This window comes from Microcaecilia unicolor, chromosome 7 (genome assembly GCF_901765095.1).
Source record: "Microcaecilia unicolor chromosome 7, aMicUni1.1, whole genome shotgun sequence".
In the NCBI taxonomy this organism is placed as follows: Eukaryota; Metazoa; Chordata; class Amphibia; order Gymnophiona; family Siphonopidae; genus Microcaecilia; species Microcaecilia unicolor.
In genome coordinates, this window is record NC_044037.1 from 276,265,832 (window position 1) to 276,282,059 (window position 16,228).

Consider the following 16,228-nt stretch of genomic DNA (forward strand, 5'->3'; position numbering starts at 1 on the left):
CTGAAGTGGGAATCGAACTCAGTTCCTCAGTTCCCCAGGACCAAAGTCCACCACCCTAACCACTAGGCCACTCCTCCATAATTGAAATTGAAACTAGAGATGAGTTTATGCTGGAAACGAAAAGTGGCTGCTTACCCATTGATCTTATTTGACAATTATGCTTTGGCAAAACCCATACCTGCAGGCCTGGTAGGCTTTCTTCAGCGAGTAACAGTGGTTGGGAAAAAAGAGATCCTGCTTCAATGGAGAGAAGCACAAGCTCCCACAAGAGAACTGTGGAGGTCTAAAATGACAGAGCTTCTGAACTCGGAACTATGTGGGATTGTTATCTCGGCCCGCAGGGACAATGAATACACTTCAGCCCCCCACATGACGACAGATACTGAATAAGCTAACCAGAGCACAACAACAGCTAAGAGTCGCCTTCCATTCTATGAGATGACTGCTTTTCATATGTATCTTTTGGGGGTAGGGGAGAGAAGAGGGATTAAGGGAGGGATAGGGGGGAGGGGAGGGGAACATAGAGGTTAGGTTTTTAGGACAGCGAATTAGGATAAGGGTTGTAACTGTGAAGTAGGGGTAAACGTGGAAAGGGGGGAGATGTTCTTAAGGGGGGAAAAGTTTTTGTTAAAGTTCAATGCTAGATATGCATGACGTCAGTGTCACTTCCTTCAAGATGGGTTCGAAGGGTTCGTGGTGGTGAAGCCACCAAAATCGCCACATCTCGGGGCCCCGCCCTCGCATCAAACGTGATGACGTCGAGGGCAGAGCAATGGCGTCACACACTGAGGGCGGAACAATGCCATACGGTGTGTTCAGGAGGTGCGAAGCAATGGCGTAAGAACGACAAAGGGGTTGGTAGGTAGGTAGGGGGGGGAGAGAGAAGGGGGGGTGTTGGGGAGGAAAACCTTGCTAGCGCCCGTTTCATTCGCTCCAGAAACGGGCCTCTTTTACTAGTTTGCTAATAAAAATGATTTAAACATAATTGAAATTAAAAGCAAACGTTAGGCTGATAAGATAAAACAGCACAATGATGAATAATAATAGGACAAAACACCTTTATAGAAAGCCATAACAGTTGCAGTCTGAATACTAGCAGATAATTATAATCAATATATAAATAAGATACTTGATTGAATATATGAATTACTGTATAAACCGTAACATATAGTAGAAAAAATCTTTAACAGAAGAAATATGTGACAATTCTCTTTATAAACCTTAACATATAATTCATAAGAAATATATGACAAATCTTGCCCTTATTGTCAACAAGAATGCTAGATAAAAAAATCTAGACAAAAAAAACAGACCAAAAATATGCTACAATATGTCCAACATGAGGCACTGGGTTTAATTCAAAATATGTATCAGATAATAATAAAATAGACACCCACCTAATAGAAACACCTTTTTCTAAACGCACACAAGTGACAGCGATTTAAAAATCTAAAAATAAAATAGAAATAAATTGAAAAGATAAAAACCAAGAATTAAAAGCAAAAATAAAGAACATGAAAACAATACAAATATAGTGATGACAATCCATGAAATATATTCAGAACTCACCTGAGTAAACGTGAAGTTACTAAAATGATGATGAAAAATATTCTCTCCACCGCAAAATGGAGAAACCGATGATGCGCCGCCCGAATGGGAATATGAAGATAGGCTTCTGACAGATCCAAAGATGTGAGAAACTCCCCCTTCTGCACCGCTACTATGACCGAGCGCAACGTTTCCATGCGAAAGGAGGGAACTTTCAGAGCCTCGTTGACCCTTTTGAGATCTAGAATAGGCCGAGAGGAACCTTACTCACCACAAAGAAACATGTACACAGCGGGAGGGTTCTTGACCGGTCTGGAGGGTCTAGAGGAAAGAAAATTAGCAGGTAAGACCTAATTTCACCTTCCTCAGCGACCCTCCAGACTGGTCAAGACGCTTGGGAAGTACCAAAGCAGTACAACTCCTAAGGGCGGGAATCTTGCATCCCAGAAGTCAACACTGTTGCACCAAAACTGGCATCCTCCCTAGGCTAGGGAGGATGCCAGTTTTGGTGCGGCAGTGTTGACTTCTGGGATGCATGGCTTCTTCAAGAGATTAATAAATAATATCTCAAAGATATCCTATTGTAATAAATGTATCGAAGACATCCTGATGTGGGGAAGACTAGATACTATTAAAATGATGTTAGTCCCTAAAATCACATACACATTGAGTATGATCCCTCTTCTCTTCCCTTGTGTCTTTTATAGGCGTCTGGAAAAGATGCTTGACAACTTCTTATGGAATTTTAGGTTGCCCAGAATTTCTCTGAGTAAGCTTAAGCTTCCAAAAAGGCATGGGGGAGTGAAATTTCCTGATCTCCTGCTTTATCACTAAGCCTTCCTTATGCGGCAGGGTATGGAATGGATCGCTCCTGTAAATGTTACCTCCCCACCCAGATGGTTCACCTTTGAACAAGCCCTTATCGTCCCGTTGGAGCATTCCCATATAATTGGCATGTGCCTTACCAAAAGCATTGTTTCTAATCTGATAATTAACACTGCATATAAATTAATGGTATCCTTAGATAAATCAATGGATATCCCTTGGTCTGCAACGCCTCTCACCCCTATATGGACTAACCCTAATTTTAAAATTGGCAATAAGCAAGTTTCGTGGGCTCAGTGGCAGCGTATAGGCATTTGGTCCTTAAAGGATCTGATCCACATGAGTGGACAGACTTGGAAAACTTTCTCAGAGCTGAAAACAGAATTTGCACTATCAGACACCCAATTTTACCAATGGCTTCAGGTTAGCTCCATGTTAAAAAAAAAAAAGAAATTTACCGGTAGGTTGCAAACACAGTTCCTGACCCAAACCCCAGAGCTTCTAGATTTTAATTTGAAGCTTCAGCATACTGGTCACGCTGCTTCCCACATTTACAAATACCTTCTCAGCAAAGCCCGCACTAAATGTACAGGGTTACGTAGATGTTGGGAGGAAGACATACAGAACCCTATATCCGATAGCCTGTGGGAATGGCTTTGGAAGTCCCTTTTCAGGTGCTCTAACTCTTCTACTATCAGGCAGTCTATGTATTTCTTTATGCATAGATTTTATTTATTTATTTTATTTTAGTTACATTTGTACCCCGCACTTTCCCACTCATGGCAGGCTCAATGCAGCTTACATGGGGCAATGGAGGGTTAAGAGACTTGCCCAGAGTCACAAGGAGCTGCCTGTGCCTGAAGTGGGAATTGAACTCAGTTCCTCAGTTCCCCAGGACCAGAGTCCACCACCCTAACCACTAGGCCACTCCTCCAGATCTCTTTGGATGCCACATAAGTTGCATGTTATTTCTCCCTCTTATCCTAGTGTATGCTGGCCTTGCCAGTCTCAAGTGGGTAATATAAAGCAACTTATATTTGACTGTCTGTGCCTTCGTAAATACTGGCTAGAAATATGGTCACAACTGGTAGACATCTTCCACTTTCCTGGCTCAATCACTTATAAATTTGTGATTCTTCGGGATCAGTGCTATAGAAGTTTGCTGACTCCTAGTGAAGGGTCTCTTGTTAGCACCATGGTATCTTTAGCATTGAAGGTAATTTTCTCGCATTGGAAATCCTTGCACCAAGCCACCTACCAGGAATGGTGGAACTTAGTGCTCCAAATCTACAAATACGAATCACACCTTCCAAAGACATCTTCTCGCTTTGCTGCATATCGGGAGAAATGGCAACCACTTGTATCATATTTCGGCATTGTACAGCGATAAGCACTTCCTTAGATGTATTTTATGGCCTATGCATGTTCTCTATTTTGATCTGTACTCTCCAGCGCCCCCCCCCCCCCCCATCCTCTTTCCCTACTTTTTCTCTTATCTACCTATCTCTTTTCTTCTTCATTTTCAACCTAGATATAGATAGCTACTTCTTACATGTGAGCTCCGGTATTGCCTTACTTTGTAAAATGTTACTTGTTGTTATGTTGTGAGCTCTTGATTGTATCTGTATCGCAAAACAATAAAAGAAATTAAACTGCAAAAAAAAAAGAACTCCCGGTGCTTGCGATCAGGTCCCAAGAGTCCATTAAGTTCAAGCATGTGCTGTTCGATTATTTCTCAAGATTTTTTTTTATGTTTTAAATACGTTTGTAGGTGTGCTTTCTGCCTTGTCACTCAAACATGCTTCATGTCTCCAACGAACCCTGCTTTATTCTCCTAAGAAAAGAGGGAGGGCTTTGGAACCTCCTGTCAACCCCAGTCCCCTTGTGGGGTGAGGGGGGAGTAGAAGGACATACTGACATCATTAGCTGTCCAGACATAACGTCTTTATTTATTCCACTGGACTGTTTGTCTGGTCCTTTTTTGTTTTTCATTGCAGCTTATGAGAGGAGAGATTAAGCTTATGAAAACATGAGCTATGATTGCATTTTCTCTGCTTACTGAAACTGTGTCATTATCGTAGCTATGTCCTTGAGCCCCTCAAAACTGACTTCTTGAAAGGCAGAGCTGGTAGTGTTTCAATTTGTTTTTCTCAATAGCTCAAATATTGTTTACATAGGGAGAACACAAAAATATTGTTTGGTAGAGAGAAGGGACTTATTCTGTTGTTAAAGTTTAAGAATAGCACTTTAAGTCCCTATAGAAGTAAGTAGTCGGGTTCAGTCTGGAAATTGTTAGTATATTGCCTAGCTCCTGTTCCACTGTATAGATGTGTTTAGTAATCAGAATGTCGTTTGCTTAGATCTCAGCATCAGGGCAGGATTAAGACACCAGCAAACTAGGCTCATGCCCGGGGCCCTCTCGCAGGGGCTAATTAATGGGCAGATGATCGAAAGCCCCGCGCTGTTCCAAACAGCGCTCTAAAAATAGTGCTGGAACAACACGGGGCTTTACCGCCCCTATGATCGGAGATAACAGCATGCAAATTTATGTGCGCTATTATCTCTGATCATAGGGTAAATCCCAGACCTTTCAAATATAGGGGCTGGAGGTCTATGGGACCACCAGACCCTAAGTATCCCCATCCCAAGCCAAGCGAAATGGGGGCTGGAGGTCCGGTGGACCTCTGGTCTCCCTGACAAGTTCGGGGGGCTGGAGATCTGGTGGATCTCCAGCCCCCCTAACCCCCCCCCCCCCCAGCATCCCCTCAGATGTACCTGGTGGGCCGTGGGCCAATCCCCCCCCCCCCCTCACCTGGTGGTCTAGCGGCCCTTCCCCACCCCTTACCTTCAGTTGGAGGAGGGAGGTGGCCTTATATGGTGTGAAGCCTGAAGCCCCGCCCAGTGCATCCCAGGATGCATTGGGCAGGACTGGGCACAGCCATTTTTGAAGCGGTGCCGATGGAAGAGGAGAGAGGCCGTCTCCCTCCTCCAACTGAAGGTAGGGGGTGGTGAAGGGCCGCTAGACCACCAGGTGTGGGGGATTGATCTGTGGCACACTGGGCTACCAGGAACATCTGAAGAGATGCAGGGGGGAGTTAGGGGAGGCTGGAGACACACCGGATCTCCAGCCTCCCCGAACCTGTGTTGGGGTCGGGGGGACTGGAGGTCTGCCGGACCTCCAGCCCCCTGTCGCTGGGTGGGGGGCTGCTGCATTGGGGGCAATGGGGGCCTGCTACCATGCAAATGCATTCTCAACAGGGCTCACCATTCCTCCCCAATGGTCTGCAAACCCTAGCGTAGGCTTTGCAGCAGCCAGCAAGCCAATCTTTGGCACACTGGTCGCTGATCATTGGGGATGAATAGGTTTAGCATGCATTTGCATGCTATTTGCGCTAAGAGCCCTGTTTGCGTGCGTTTGCATGCTAGTTGCATTTAGAGCCCACAAGAACGTTTCACGCGCTCAGGGGCTCGGATCATGGGGGTGATACAAACGCAGGCGCTAGTTTGGCGCTAAGCCTCTAGCGCCTGCATTTGCTTCTGATCATCAGTCCATCAGTGGCATCCATGGCAGCCTTTTGCCCTGGTAAATCAGCTCTAGCAGAAAGGAGAGTGGGGGGAAGGGTGCAGTTGGATCTAGATAAACCACTGCCTGCAGAAGTTTGTTCTCCACACCCCCAGCACCTTTTCCTCACTTTGGAAGGAGGCAGTGAGCAGATTTCTTACCTACTGGGTCTTCCTTTGCCACATCTTTTGGAGCTTCCTGCATTGGGTATTGTAAAACTGTCCTCCACTTGAGACGGATCTTTTTCCGTTCCATGGTCACGCTTATGGAATTCCTTATCTTTGGCATTGTGCATACAGTTCAGCTTGTGTACGCTTCAGAAACTTTTTCTGGGCATTGTAGCCTGCGATGCTTATGTTATGATTTGCTTTTGTTTTATTTAATTAACATTTTTATCTGTTTTTAATGATGGGTATGTTGTATTTATTATGTATGTCAAGTTGTTAGAATGTATCCCCTATCACTGATCAATGACCAAATTATTATAAAATAAATATATAAAATTAGGCATGACTGTTCTCGGGTCTGGCCAGGCTCAACCCCTCTTCTTGCAGGCTGCCTGGAAGGTGGGGGGGCTGGAGCACAATATCTCATGCTGCATTCCAGGCCATTCTCCCAGAAATGTAAGCCCTAACCAAAGAACACTAAAACAGTAATTAAGTATAGCATGTCTAGCAACCCAGCTATTAGTAAATCCATTTGATGACATAATATAATCCCCAAAATCTAGACTTGAGCCTTCAGGAGAAGGGAAGGAGCCTCTGTGGTTTTGCTGTGTGTATGTTTCATTGCATGCCTGAGCTTGGCATCCTTGCATGTTGTGGAAAGGTTCGGTGATATAAGAAGGGAACCCTGCTCTTTCCTCATGTAGAAAAGCAGGGAAGACTAGAATGAGCCACTCCAAGAGGAGATGAAGACAGACTGCTGAACACCAATCCTTAAATTGAATGGTATGTTGAACTTTCTTCAGTGTTTTGGGAAGTAATTAAGACACTCCGAAGTGGTCGTGCTGCCGGTTATTGTGTAGTTAGCCAACGCATTCAAATTTGAACCTGCAGAAGCCTTGCCAGATTGCTGTAGAAGATGCATGTCAGAGCTGTGGAAAGGAAGAGCGCTGGTACCGGTTTTAAGCTTTGATTTGCACTTACAGCAGCCATCTTGGAAAGTTCAACGGTAGTTATGCAAATAGAGTGCAGGTACAATTCATAGAAGAATGTAATTAAGAGGACTTGACTAGCAAGACTTCATATACATTAAAACTATAGTGTGTCTCTTCCTAACAAATTGTATTCTGCTGTGAGAAAATGATGTACAAGACATTCAAATTGTCCTTTTTAATTGTTTACCAAAAGTGTGCTAGTGGAGCTGCTGCAGGGTGAGTGTGATGAATAGACATATTTAAGAACTTAAGCATCACCATACTGGGACATACTGAAGGTCTTTCAAGCCCAGTATCCTGTTTCCAACGGTGGCCAATCTGGTCAAACTACCTGGCAAGATCCCAAAAGAGTAGAACAGATTTTATAGTGCTTATCCCAGAAATAAACAGTGTTTTTTTTCCAAGTCCATCTTAATTATGGACTTTTCCTTTGGGAACTTGACCAAACCTTTTTTTAAACCCTGCTAAGCTAACTGCTTTTACCACATTCTCTGACAACAAATTCCAGAGTTTATTCGCACGCTGAAATATTTTTTCAAGTTTGTTTTAAATTTACTACTTAGTAACTTCATTGTGTGCCCCCTAGTCTTTGTATGTTTTGGAAAGAGTAAACAAACATATTTTAAAGACCTCTTGTCATGTCTCCCCTCAGCCATCTCTTCTCCAAACTGAAGATCCCCCACCATCTTAGCCTTTCCTTGTAGGGAGGGCATCCTATCTCCTTTTTGCTTTTCGTCATCCTTCTCTGTACTTTTGGTACACTCCCCAGCAGGGCTGGAAAAAATTACAAGAGCCCGGAAATCATCTAAAATGTTGTCACCTAATGTCTAAAATTAAAAAATATAAATAAAAAGGAAAAGAGTGAAATAAAGACAAGAAAAACGGCCAAACAAAACGATAAGCTTAATAAAAGTGAAAAATGAAACTTTTTTCCTAGTGTTTAAATATTTTCGGACTGATGTCCGAGTTTCTAAATATATTGCCACCTTTTTCTTCCCAGTACCAGTAGTTTCAAATTGTCACCACAAATTTTTTTAGGATGTCTCTCTTTATATCCCATAGTTATAAGAAAGGAATGGGGGTTATTCCATGGGATGTGTCGCAGAAAACAATTGTCAAGGATCAGTCCCCATTATATTTTCTGTTCTGTTAAGAAGGACTTGGGTATTTCTTTCTGGATGTCCTCAACACCCTTTTTTAAACCTTTTTTACTTGTAGTTGTCCATTTATCATTTATTTATTTTTGTTACATTTGTACCCTGCGCTTTCCCACTCATGGCAGGTTCAATGCAACTTACATGAGCCAATGGAGGGTTAAGTGACTTGCCCAGAGTCACAAGGAGCTGCCTGTGCCTGAAGTGGGAATCGAACTCAGTTCCTCAGGACCAAAGTCCACCACCCTAACCACTAGGCCACTCCTCCACTGTTGCTACTATTTGAGATTCTACATGGAATGTTGCTATTCCACTAGCAACATTCCATGTAGAAGTCAGCTCTTGCAGATCACCAATGTGGCCGCGCAGGCTTCTGCTTCTGTGAATCTGACGTCCTGCACGTACGTGCAGGACGTCAAACTCACAGAAACAGAAGCCTGCGCAGCCTTTTACATGGAATGTTGCTAGTGGAATAGCAACATTCCATGTAGAATCACCAATAGTATCTATTTTATTTTTGTTACATTTGTACTCTGTTTCCCCACTCATGGCAGGCTCAATGCAGCTTACATGGGGCAATGGAGGGTTAAGTGACTTGCCCAGAGTCACAAGAAGCTGCCTGTGCCTGAAGTGGGAATCAAACTCAGTTCCTCAGGACCAAAGTCCACCATGCTAACCACTAGGCCAGACTCACAGAAACAGAAGCCTGCGCAGCCATGTGGCTGATCTGCAAGGGCAGGCTTCTACATGGAATGTTGCTAGTGGAATAGCAACATTCCATGTAGAATCTCCACTAGTAGCAACATTCCATGTAGAATCTCCAATAGTATCTATTTTATTTTTGTTACATTTGTACCCTGCGCTTTCCCACTCATGGCAGGCTCAATGCGGCTTACATGGGGCAATGGAGGGTTAAGTGACTTGCCCAGAGTCACAAGGAGCTGCCTGTGCCTGAAGTGGGAATCAAACTCAGTTCCTCAGTTTCCCAGGACCAAAGTCCACCACCCTAATCACTAGGCCACTCCTCCACATGCTCATCTATTTCAGTATCTCTTAGCCATACTGCAAATTTTCTTCTCTCACCCACCCACCCAGGCCGCAGGGCATCACTTGTATTGTTTCCACCACATCTTTATCCTACATTCCTTTCTGTATTTTCAGTTGTCCTTCATCCCTTTTTTTTACTAAGCTTCTGCTCCCCATCAGAATGTCCATGGCCTTAGCACCACCCATTTTCTTTTGACAATGTCTCCTCCCTCCCCCCCCCCCCCCCGAAAAAAAACATCACTATTCATCATCATCTTGTATATATTTCACTGTTGTCCAACTAAACAAAGAATGCAAGTTTTTAAGAGGTTCCTTCCCCCCCCCCCCCCCCCCCAATCTTGGATCATATCCTTGCGTCAAAACACTTCACATAACCATCAAACTGCTTCCCTACTTCCCCTTTCATCCCCGGCAGAGACCCCCTTCTGCCCTCTATCTTTTCGGTATTCCCTTTCTTACTTTCAGATCTGCTCTGTCCTGCCCTATAAACACGTATCTCCAAATAGCGACCCCTCTCGCTCTGTCATCATCTTGTATATGTTTCACAGTTGTCCAACAAAACAGAGTACGCACGTCTAAAAGGTGTAATGTAACTTGGAGGGGCATAATCAAATGGCGCGGCGATCTATTTTGGCGGCGCTGCAACAGCTGGCCGGAACCGTATTATCGAAAAAGATGGCCGGCCAACTTTTGTTTCGATAATACGGTTGGGGCCGGCCAAATGCCACAGATCACCGGGTTTGAGATGGCCGACTTTGTTTTTCAGCGATAATGGAAACTGGAACCGGCCATCTCAAACCCGGCCAAATCCAAGGCATTTGGCCATGGGAGGGGCCAGCATTCGTAGTGCACAGGTACTTCTGGATGTTTAGATCTTGCTGATCAGTTATGTTATGACTTACTTGTTCAGGAGTGCTGTATTTTGTGATACTGTTTTGAGAAATGCTCAAGAAAGACTTCATACAAATGAAAAAAGTCCCTGACGTGCACTTCCCTTAATAGCCGTCTTTCTCTCCGAAAGTGCACTTCTCTTAATGGCCGTCTTTCTCCCTGAAACGCACTGTGATTGGCTGAAAGAGACCTGAAGGGGTATAATCAAAAGGGAGGGACACCCAAGTAAGTGGAGCTGTGGCCAAGTGGTTACATCACTGGTCTTGTAATGCAGAGGTGGCTGGTTCAAATCCCACTCTTACTACAAAAAAAGCAGTGTGCAAAAACTTTTGATTTCCCTGTTCAGGGAGAAAGACGGCTATTAAGGGAAGTGCAGGGACTTTTTTCATTTGTATGAAGTCTTTCTTGAACATTTCTCAAAACAGTATCACAAAATACAGCACTCCAGAACAAGTAAGTCATAACATAACTGATCAGCAAGATCCTTTTTTTTTTTTACGAGCTGGCCGACTGGCTTCCCCTCCTAGGAAGGAAATGTTTTAAAGTTTTTTTTTTTGGGTGGGAGGGGGTTGGTGACCACTGGAGGAGTATGGGGAGGTCATCCCCGATTCCTTCCGGTGGTCATCTGGTCAGTTTGGGCATCTTTTTGAGACTTGGTCGTGAAAATAAATAGACCAAGTAAAACCGGCCAAATGCTCGTCATCGCCGGTTTTCTTTTTTCCATTATCAGCTGAAGCCGGCCATCTCGTAAGTACACCCACATCCCGCCTTCACTACCCTGCCGACACGCCCCCTTGAAGTTTAGCCGCCTCCGCGACGGAATGCCGGCGAGTGTGTCCAAAAATCGGCTTTCGATTATACCGATTTGGCCGGTTTTAGGAGATGGCCGGCCATCTCCCGATTTGTGTCGGAAGATGGCCGGCTATCACTTTCGAAAATAAGCTGGATAGTAACATAGTAGATGATGGCAGAAAAAGACCTGCACGGTCCATCCAGTCTGCCCAACAAGACAAACATATGTGTAAACCTTACCTTGATTTGTACCTGCCTTATTCAGGGCACAGACCGTACAAGTCTGCGCAGCAGTACTTCCCGCCTCCCAACCACCAGTCCCACCTCCCATCACCGGCTCTGGCACAGACCGTATAAGTCTGCCCAGCACCATCCCCACCTCCCAACCACCAGTCCCGCCTCCCATCACCGGCTCTGGCACAGACCGTACAAGTCTGCCCTCCACTATCCTCGCCTCCCAACCACCAACCCCTCTTCCCCCCCACCTGCTCCGCCACCCAATTTCGGCTAAGCTTCTGAGGATCCATTCCTTCTGCACAGGATTCCTTTATGCATATCCCACGCATGTTTGAATTCAGTTACCGTTTTCATCTCCACCACCTCCCGCGGGAGGGCATTCCAAGCATCCACCACCCTCTGTGAAAAAATACTTCCTGACATCTTTCCTGAGGCTGCCCCCCTTCAACCTCATAATGTGAAAGTGAATGCACTGTTTTTCCTTCTGCTGCTGTTAGTAATATTTATCTATGCCAGCTTCGTGACCAGGGGAAAAACCTTAGCTGTGCAGGCATATTTTCTATCTCCATTTTATATTGCACAACCAAGACAAGGAGTTAACATAACTCTGCCTCGTAGAAGGTTCACTGGCAAAATACTGGTCTTTGAAAATTAGTCTGGGGCAGGCTGGGGGACCACCTTTGGCTACTGTTAAGGGTTTAACCTTTCTTTCCAAGGTACTACAGCTCACTGTCCATTACCAGTTTCACAACATTCATGCTCTCTGTTTCTGCCTTCTGAGATATTCTACCTAAAATCTTGCTGTCTCCTATCCTCATCCTGTTGGCTCTATCTTAACAGTACCTTCTACTCTGTTAAACATTTTATCTTCCTTGCCACATTCTCTTGGCTGGGCATCTCTGGTCCTGTCCTCCTATAGTTCACCTCCTATCTTTTAGTGGCTAAGTCTTTCAGGCTCTTGCGCAACACTCTGCCTCACTTTCTCCCCTCTCTGTCGGTGACTCCTAGGGTGTTGTCTTTGGTCCTTTTACTCTTTTCTTATCTATACACGGCAACTTGGTTCTCTGTTTCCTATGGGTGAGACGAATTGGCTGATATCTCTCTCTACCTTCCTTCTCTATATCTCTGTCTGTTTCACTGCTGTAGCATCTCGCTTGTGTTTTTCATGGGACATTTGCTGTATGACAAAAAGAAGTGGATGGGGGGGGGGGGGCATTAACTTTCACCCTGGAAAAGAATTCATGTACTTATGCGAAACACTCTTCTTCCTGTATTCTTTATGGAGCACTGGTGGGTGAGGGATGTACTCCTGGGCATTGGAGCCGACTCTGTGGGTGCTTGAGCACCCCCAATATTGAGAAAATTCCTTGTATGTGTCCAGGGAGGGGTTATTTCCATTGGGCTTAGCACCCCCAATAATTTTGAAAAGTTGGCTCCTATGCTCCTGGGTGAATTCTGCGTTATGCATGCTGGGGTCTATTCAAAGCAATATAAATGACCAGAAATGGCTCCTGGCTGTCTGGGGCTAACCACAGGTATTCATATAATATAACAGAAATATGATGAATATCAGCAGAAATCAAATTATACCATAATAGGAAGCCTGGTAATAACATCTGCTGAATCCCTAGTGTAGGATGGGATTTTGGGAATAACTTACTGTACACCACCTTGAGTGAATTCCTTCAAAAGGCGGTAAACAAATCTTAATAAATAAAGTACTCTTAAGAATTGGTCATGGTCTCCCAGGGGGATTGATCAATGATTTGTGGATTTTAGGAAGGACATAAATGGTAGGAGTCAACAGGATTTTTCACTATCAGCTTTATGGCTGAGTTTGGGGGTAGACGGTGGTGTCCTAGCAGTCTTTGTTCTCTCGTGATGGTGGAAAATAACATCTTGGTGGCATTCTTGTATTAACATAGTAAGTGACGGCAGAAAAAGACCTGTACGGTCCATCTAGTCTGCCCAATAAGATAAACTCATATGTGCTATTTGTATACCTGACCTTGATTTGTATCTGCCATTTTCAGAGCACAGACCATAGGAAGGACGTGTGAGTCTCAAGAGGCTAGCACACTGTGTCCGTGACAGAAGGTCAACGCCCTTTTCACTAACCTTTCTGGTGTCCCCACCATCCCCTTTAACTTTCCCACAATTTTTGCCTTGAAAAGATTAATACACATGTGTTTAGGAATCTACCAGCCTTTACAGGTTATAGTTAGAAAAGATAAAAGCTAAAAACGCTGTCACAATGATGCTGAAGACCTAGACTTTGAACTGACAAATTTCAGCCTTCAGCTCAGTATTTTTCCATTAGAATTTACCTGGGGATAGAGCAAAATGGTGGCGTGGAGGGTGGGGGGTGGGGGGTAAGGTACAGAAAGAGTTTCACATTATCAATATATCTGATCTATCATGCTCTGAACCTTCACAGGTGTATCATCGGATGAGCACTAAACTTTCCATAGGCGGCATTCAGATTCAGTAGTACATTAGGCTACATGACTGAAAATCCCTCTTGTCCTTTCTTGCAGCTGGAAAGATGCTGAGTGGAGACATGGCAAAACCACTTTTGACCTGCCAGAATGCAGATGGGGACCTTAGCTCCCCTGCATCAGTTGGGACTGCTATTGGAATACTGGGAAGCGGAGACTTTGCCCGTTCATTGGCCACGCGTCTCGTGGACTCAGGTTTCAAAGTCATCGTTGGAAGTCGCAACCCAAAGCGTAGCATGAACCTCTTTCCCTCTTCAGCTGAAGTCATGCCCCAATCGGATGCAGTAAAGAAGGCAGAAGTTATCTTTGTAGCAGTGTTCCGGGATCACTACACTACACTCTGCGAGCTGACAGATCTTCTGGTTGGGAAGATACTAGTGGATGTCAGCAACAATACTGAGATCAACCATCACAAAGAATCTAATGCAGAGTACTTGGCTTCTCTCTTTCCACAATGCACCATTGTAAAAGGATTTAATGTCATATCTGCATGGACATTGCAGTGTGGCCCAAGAGATGGAAATAAGCAGGTAAAGATGATTATTTCTAATATGCAAAGAATATAACACTTGGAACTGATCAATCAAACCATAATACACTTGGATTTTGAAGCTATGTGTCTGCATTCTAAGCTATAGAAGACCTGTAATGTGATGTTGACTCCCATGAGCCATCCAGTCCCCACATATCTGAGAGATAACGTAGCAATGGTGTGAATTAGGAATGTTATATAACATGACTGCTGCACTATTGCCAAAATTTTGGAAAGGAGATACCATCTTGGTCTAGGTCTGGTCTAAGCTTTGTTCTCTAACATGAATATTTATTTGGGGATTTTTGTTCCATTGCAGGTGTTAATTTCCTGTGATAAACAGGAAGCGAAGGCTGCAGTTGGAGCGATCGCTCGCACCATGGGGTTTGTTCCTGTGGACATGGGCTCATTGTGTGCCGCCCGTGAGATAGAGAACGTTCCCCTGCGGCTCCTCCCGTTCTGGAGAATCCCCTTCCTGCTGGCCCTGAGCCTGTTCATCTGCTTCTACATCTACAATTTCATCCGATCAGTCCTGCACCCCTTCCTGATGGAGCACAAGAACAAGTTCTACAAAATCCCAATTGAGCTTGTGAATGTCACGCTGCCCTGTGTGGCGTACGTCATGCTGTCTTTGGTCTACCTGCCTGGTGTTCTGGCGGCCTTTTTCCAGCTATACTACGGCACAAAATATAGACGGTTTCCAGATTGGCTGGATCAGTGGCTACAGCACAGGAAACAGATTGGGCTTGTCAGCTTCTTCTGTGCTGCCATGCATGCTGTGTATAGCTTGTGTTTGCCCATGCGCCGATCAAGTCGCTATTTGCTACTTAATGATGCATTCAAACAGGTACTGTTGTTTATAGTATTATTGTTTGCATAATGCTTTGTTCCAGGGTTCTGACATAACTCTAGGACTTCTTAGTGTATTTCGTTAAGCATAAAAAGGATGCAATTCTGTAACTGGGTGCCTCTAGGACACATGATGAGTCTATAGCAACATCTGGGTGCCCAGATTCCATTACAGAATATTAGTATAACCCAATATTGATGCACTTAACATTTAAATACCTGTAGTTAAGCCAGCCATAGAGGGTAAGGATAAGGGTAATGCATTTGTTACACTGCCTTTCCATGGTACAACGAAAGTGGTTTACATATTACATACAGGTAATTTCTCTGTCCCTAGTAGGCTCACAATCTAAGCTTTGTACCTGGAGCGATGGGTTAATTGACTTGTCCAGGGTCACAAGGAGCCGGTTCCCCTGGTTCGTACCCTGTTGTGCTAACCATTAGGCTACTCTTCCATTAGTGTAAGAGCAGATGCCTAAATGCGTCAAGGAGATGACTAACTTACAGTATTCTGTAAGTTAGGTATGTATGTGGGAACCCCACCCATTGCCTTCTCATGCCCCTAAGTCTTCCTTTCTACCTGGCTAATAATTTTCTATGGGCTTTTCCTCCACCAATTTGTCTAAACCTCTTTTGAACCCTGTTATTTTATTTGCTTTTGACCACATCTGCTGGCTACAGATTCCACAGCTTAGTTTTGTGCTTCACTAAAAAAAAAGAAACTTGCTATGATTTGTTTTCAGTTGGCTGGCTATTAGTTTCTTGGCATGTCCTTGCTTTAGTGTTAGGGGACAACTGTTTAACCTTTCTATTTAACCGTTCAATCCAGGGGTGTGCTGGTAAATTTTTAACAACAGGCTCTTTCTCCGGACATAGACAGCTCTGCAGTTGGAAGGGCCAGGGGTGGCCGGGGGGGGGGGGGGGGGGGGAGAGAAACACTTGCCTCTCTCTCCTCCCTCCCTTCGTGTAGGCACACTAGGTATACCTTTGCTGGCAGCCAATAAATGGACTGCCACCACTCGCAACGTCTTGCTCTGAGCAGCATGCTGGAACTTCTCTCACATGCTTGAGAAGTCCCAGCCTGCTGCCCAGAGCTGGAAACAAGGAGCGAGGAGCAGCAGTAGTCTATTTACT

The 16,228-nt window shown here is 44.6% G+C and overlaps 1 protein-coding gene across 3 annotated transcripts in view; it reads left to right on the forward strand.

The window, feature by feature from the left end:
• The window catches only part of STEAP3 (STEAP3 metalloreductase), a 130,656-nt gene that overhangs the window by 20,150 nt on the left and 94,278 nt on the right, over positions 1 to 16,228 (forward strand). For all 3 annotated transcript variants that reach the window (XM_030209365.1, XM_030209363.1, XM_030209364.1), the window contains exons 2-3: positions 13,753 to 14,243; positions 14,565 to 15,092. In XM_030209365.1, the coding sequence (XP_030065225.1) occupies positions 13,761 to 14,243; positions 14,565 to 15,092 (1,011 nt within the window). In that variant the 5' untranslated portion in view covers positions 13,753 to 13,760. The remainder of the gene's footprint in view (positions 1 to 13,752; positions 14,244 to 14,564; positions 15,093 to 16,228) is intronic.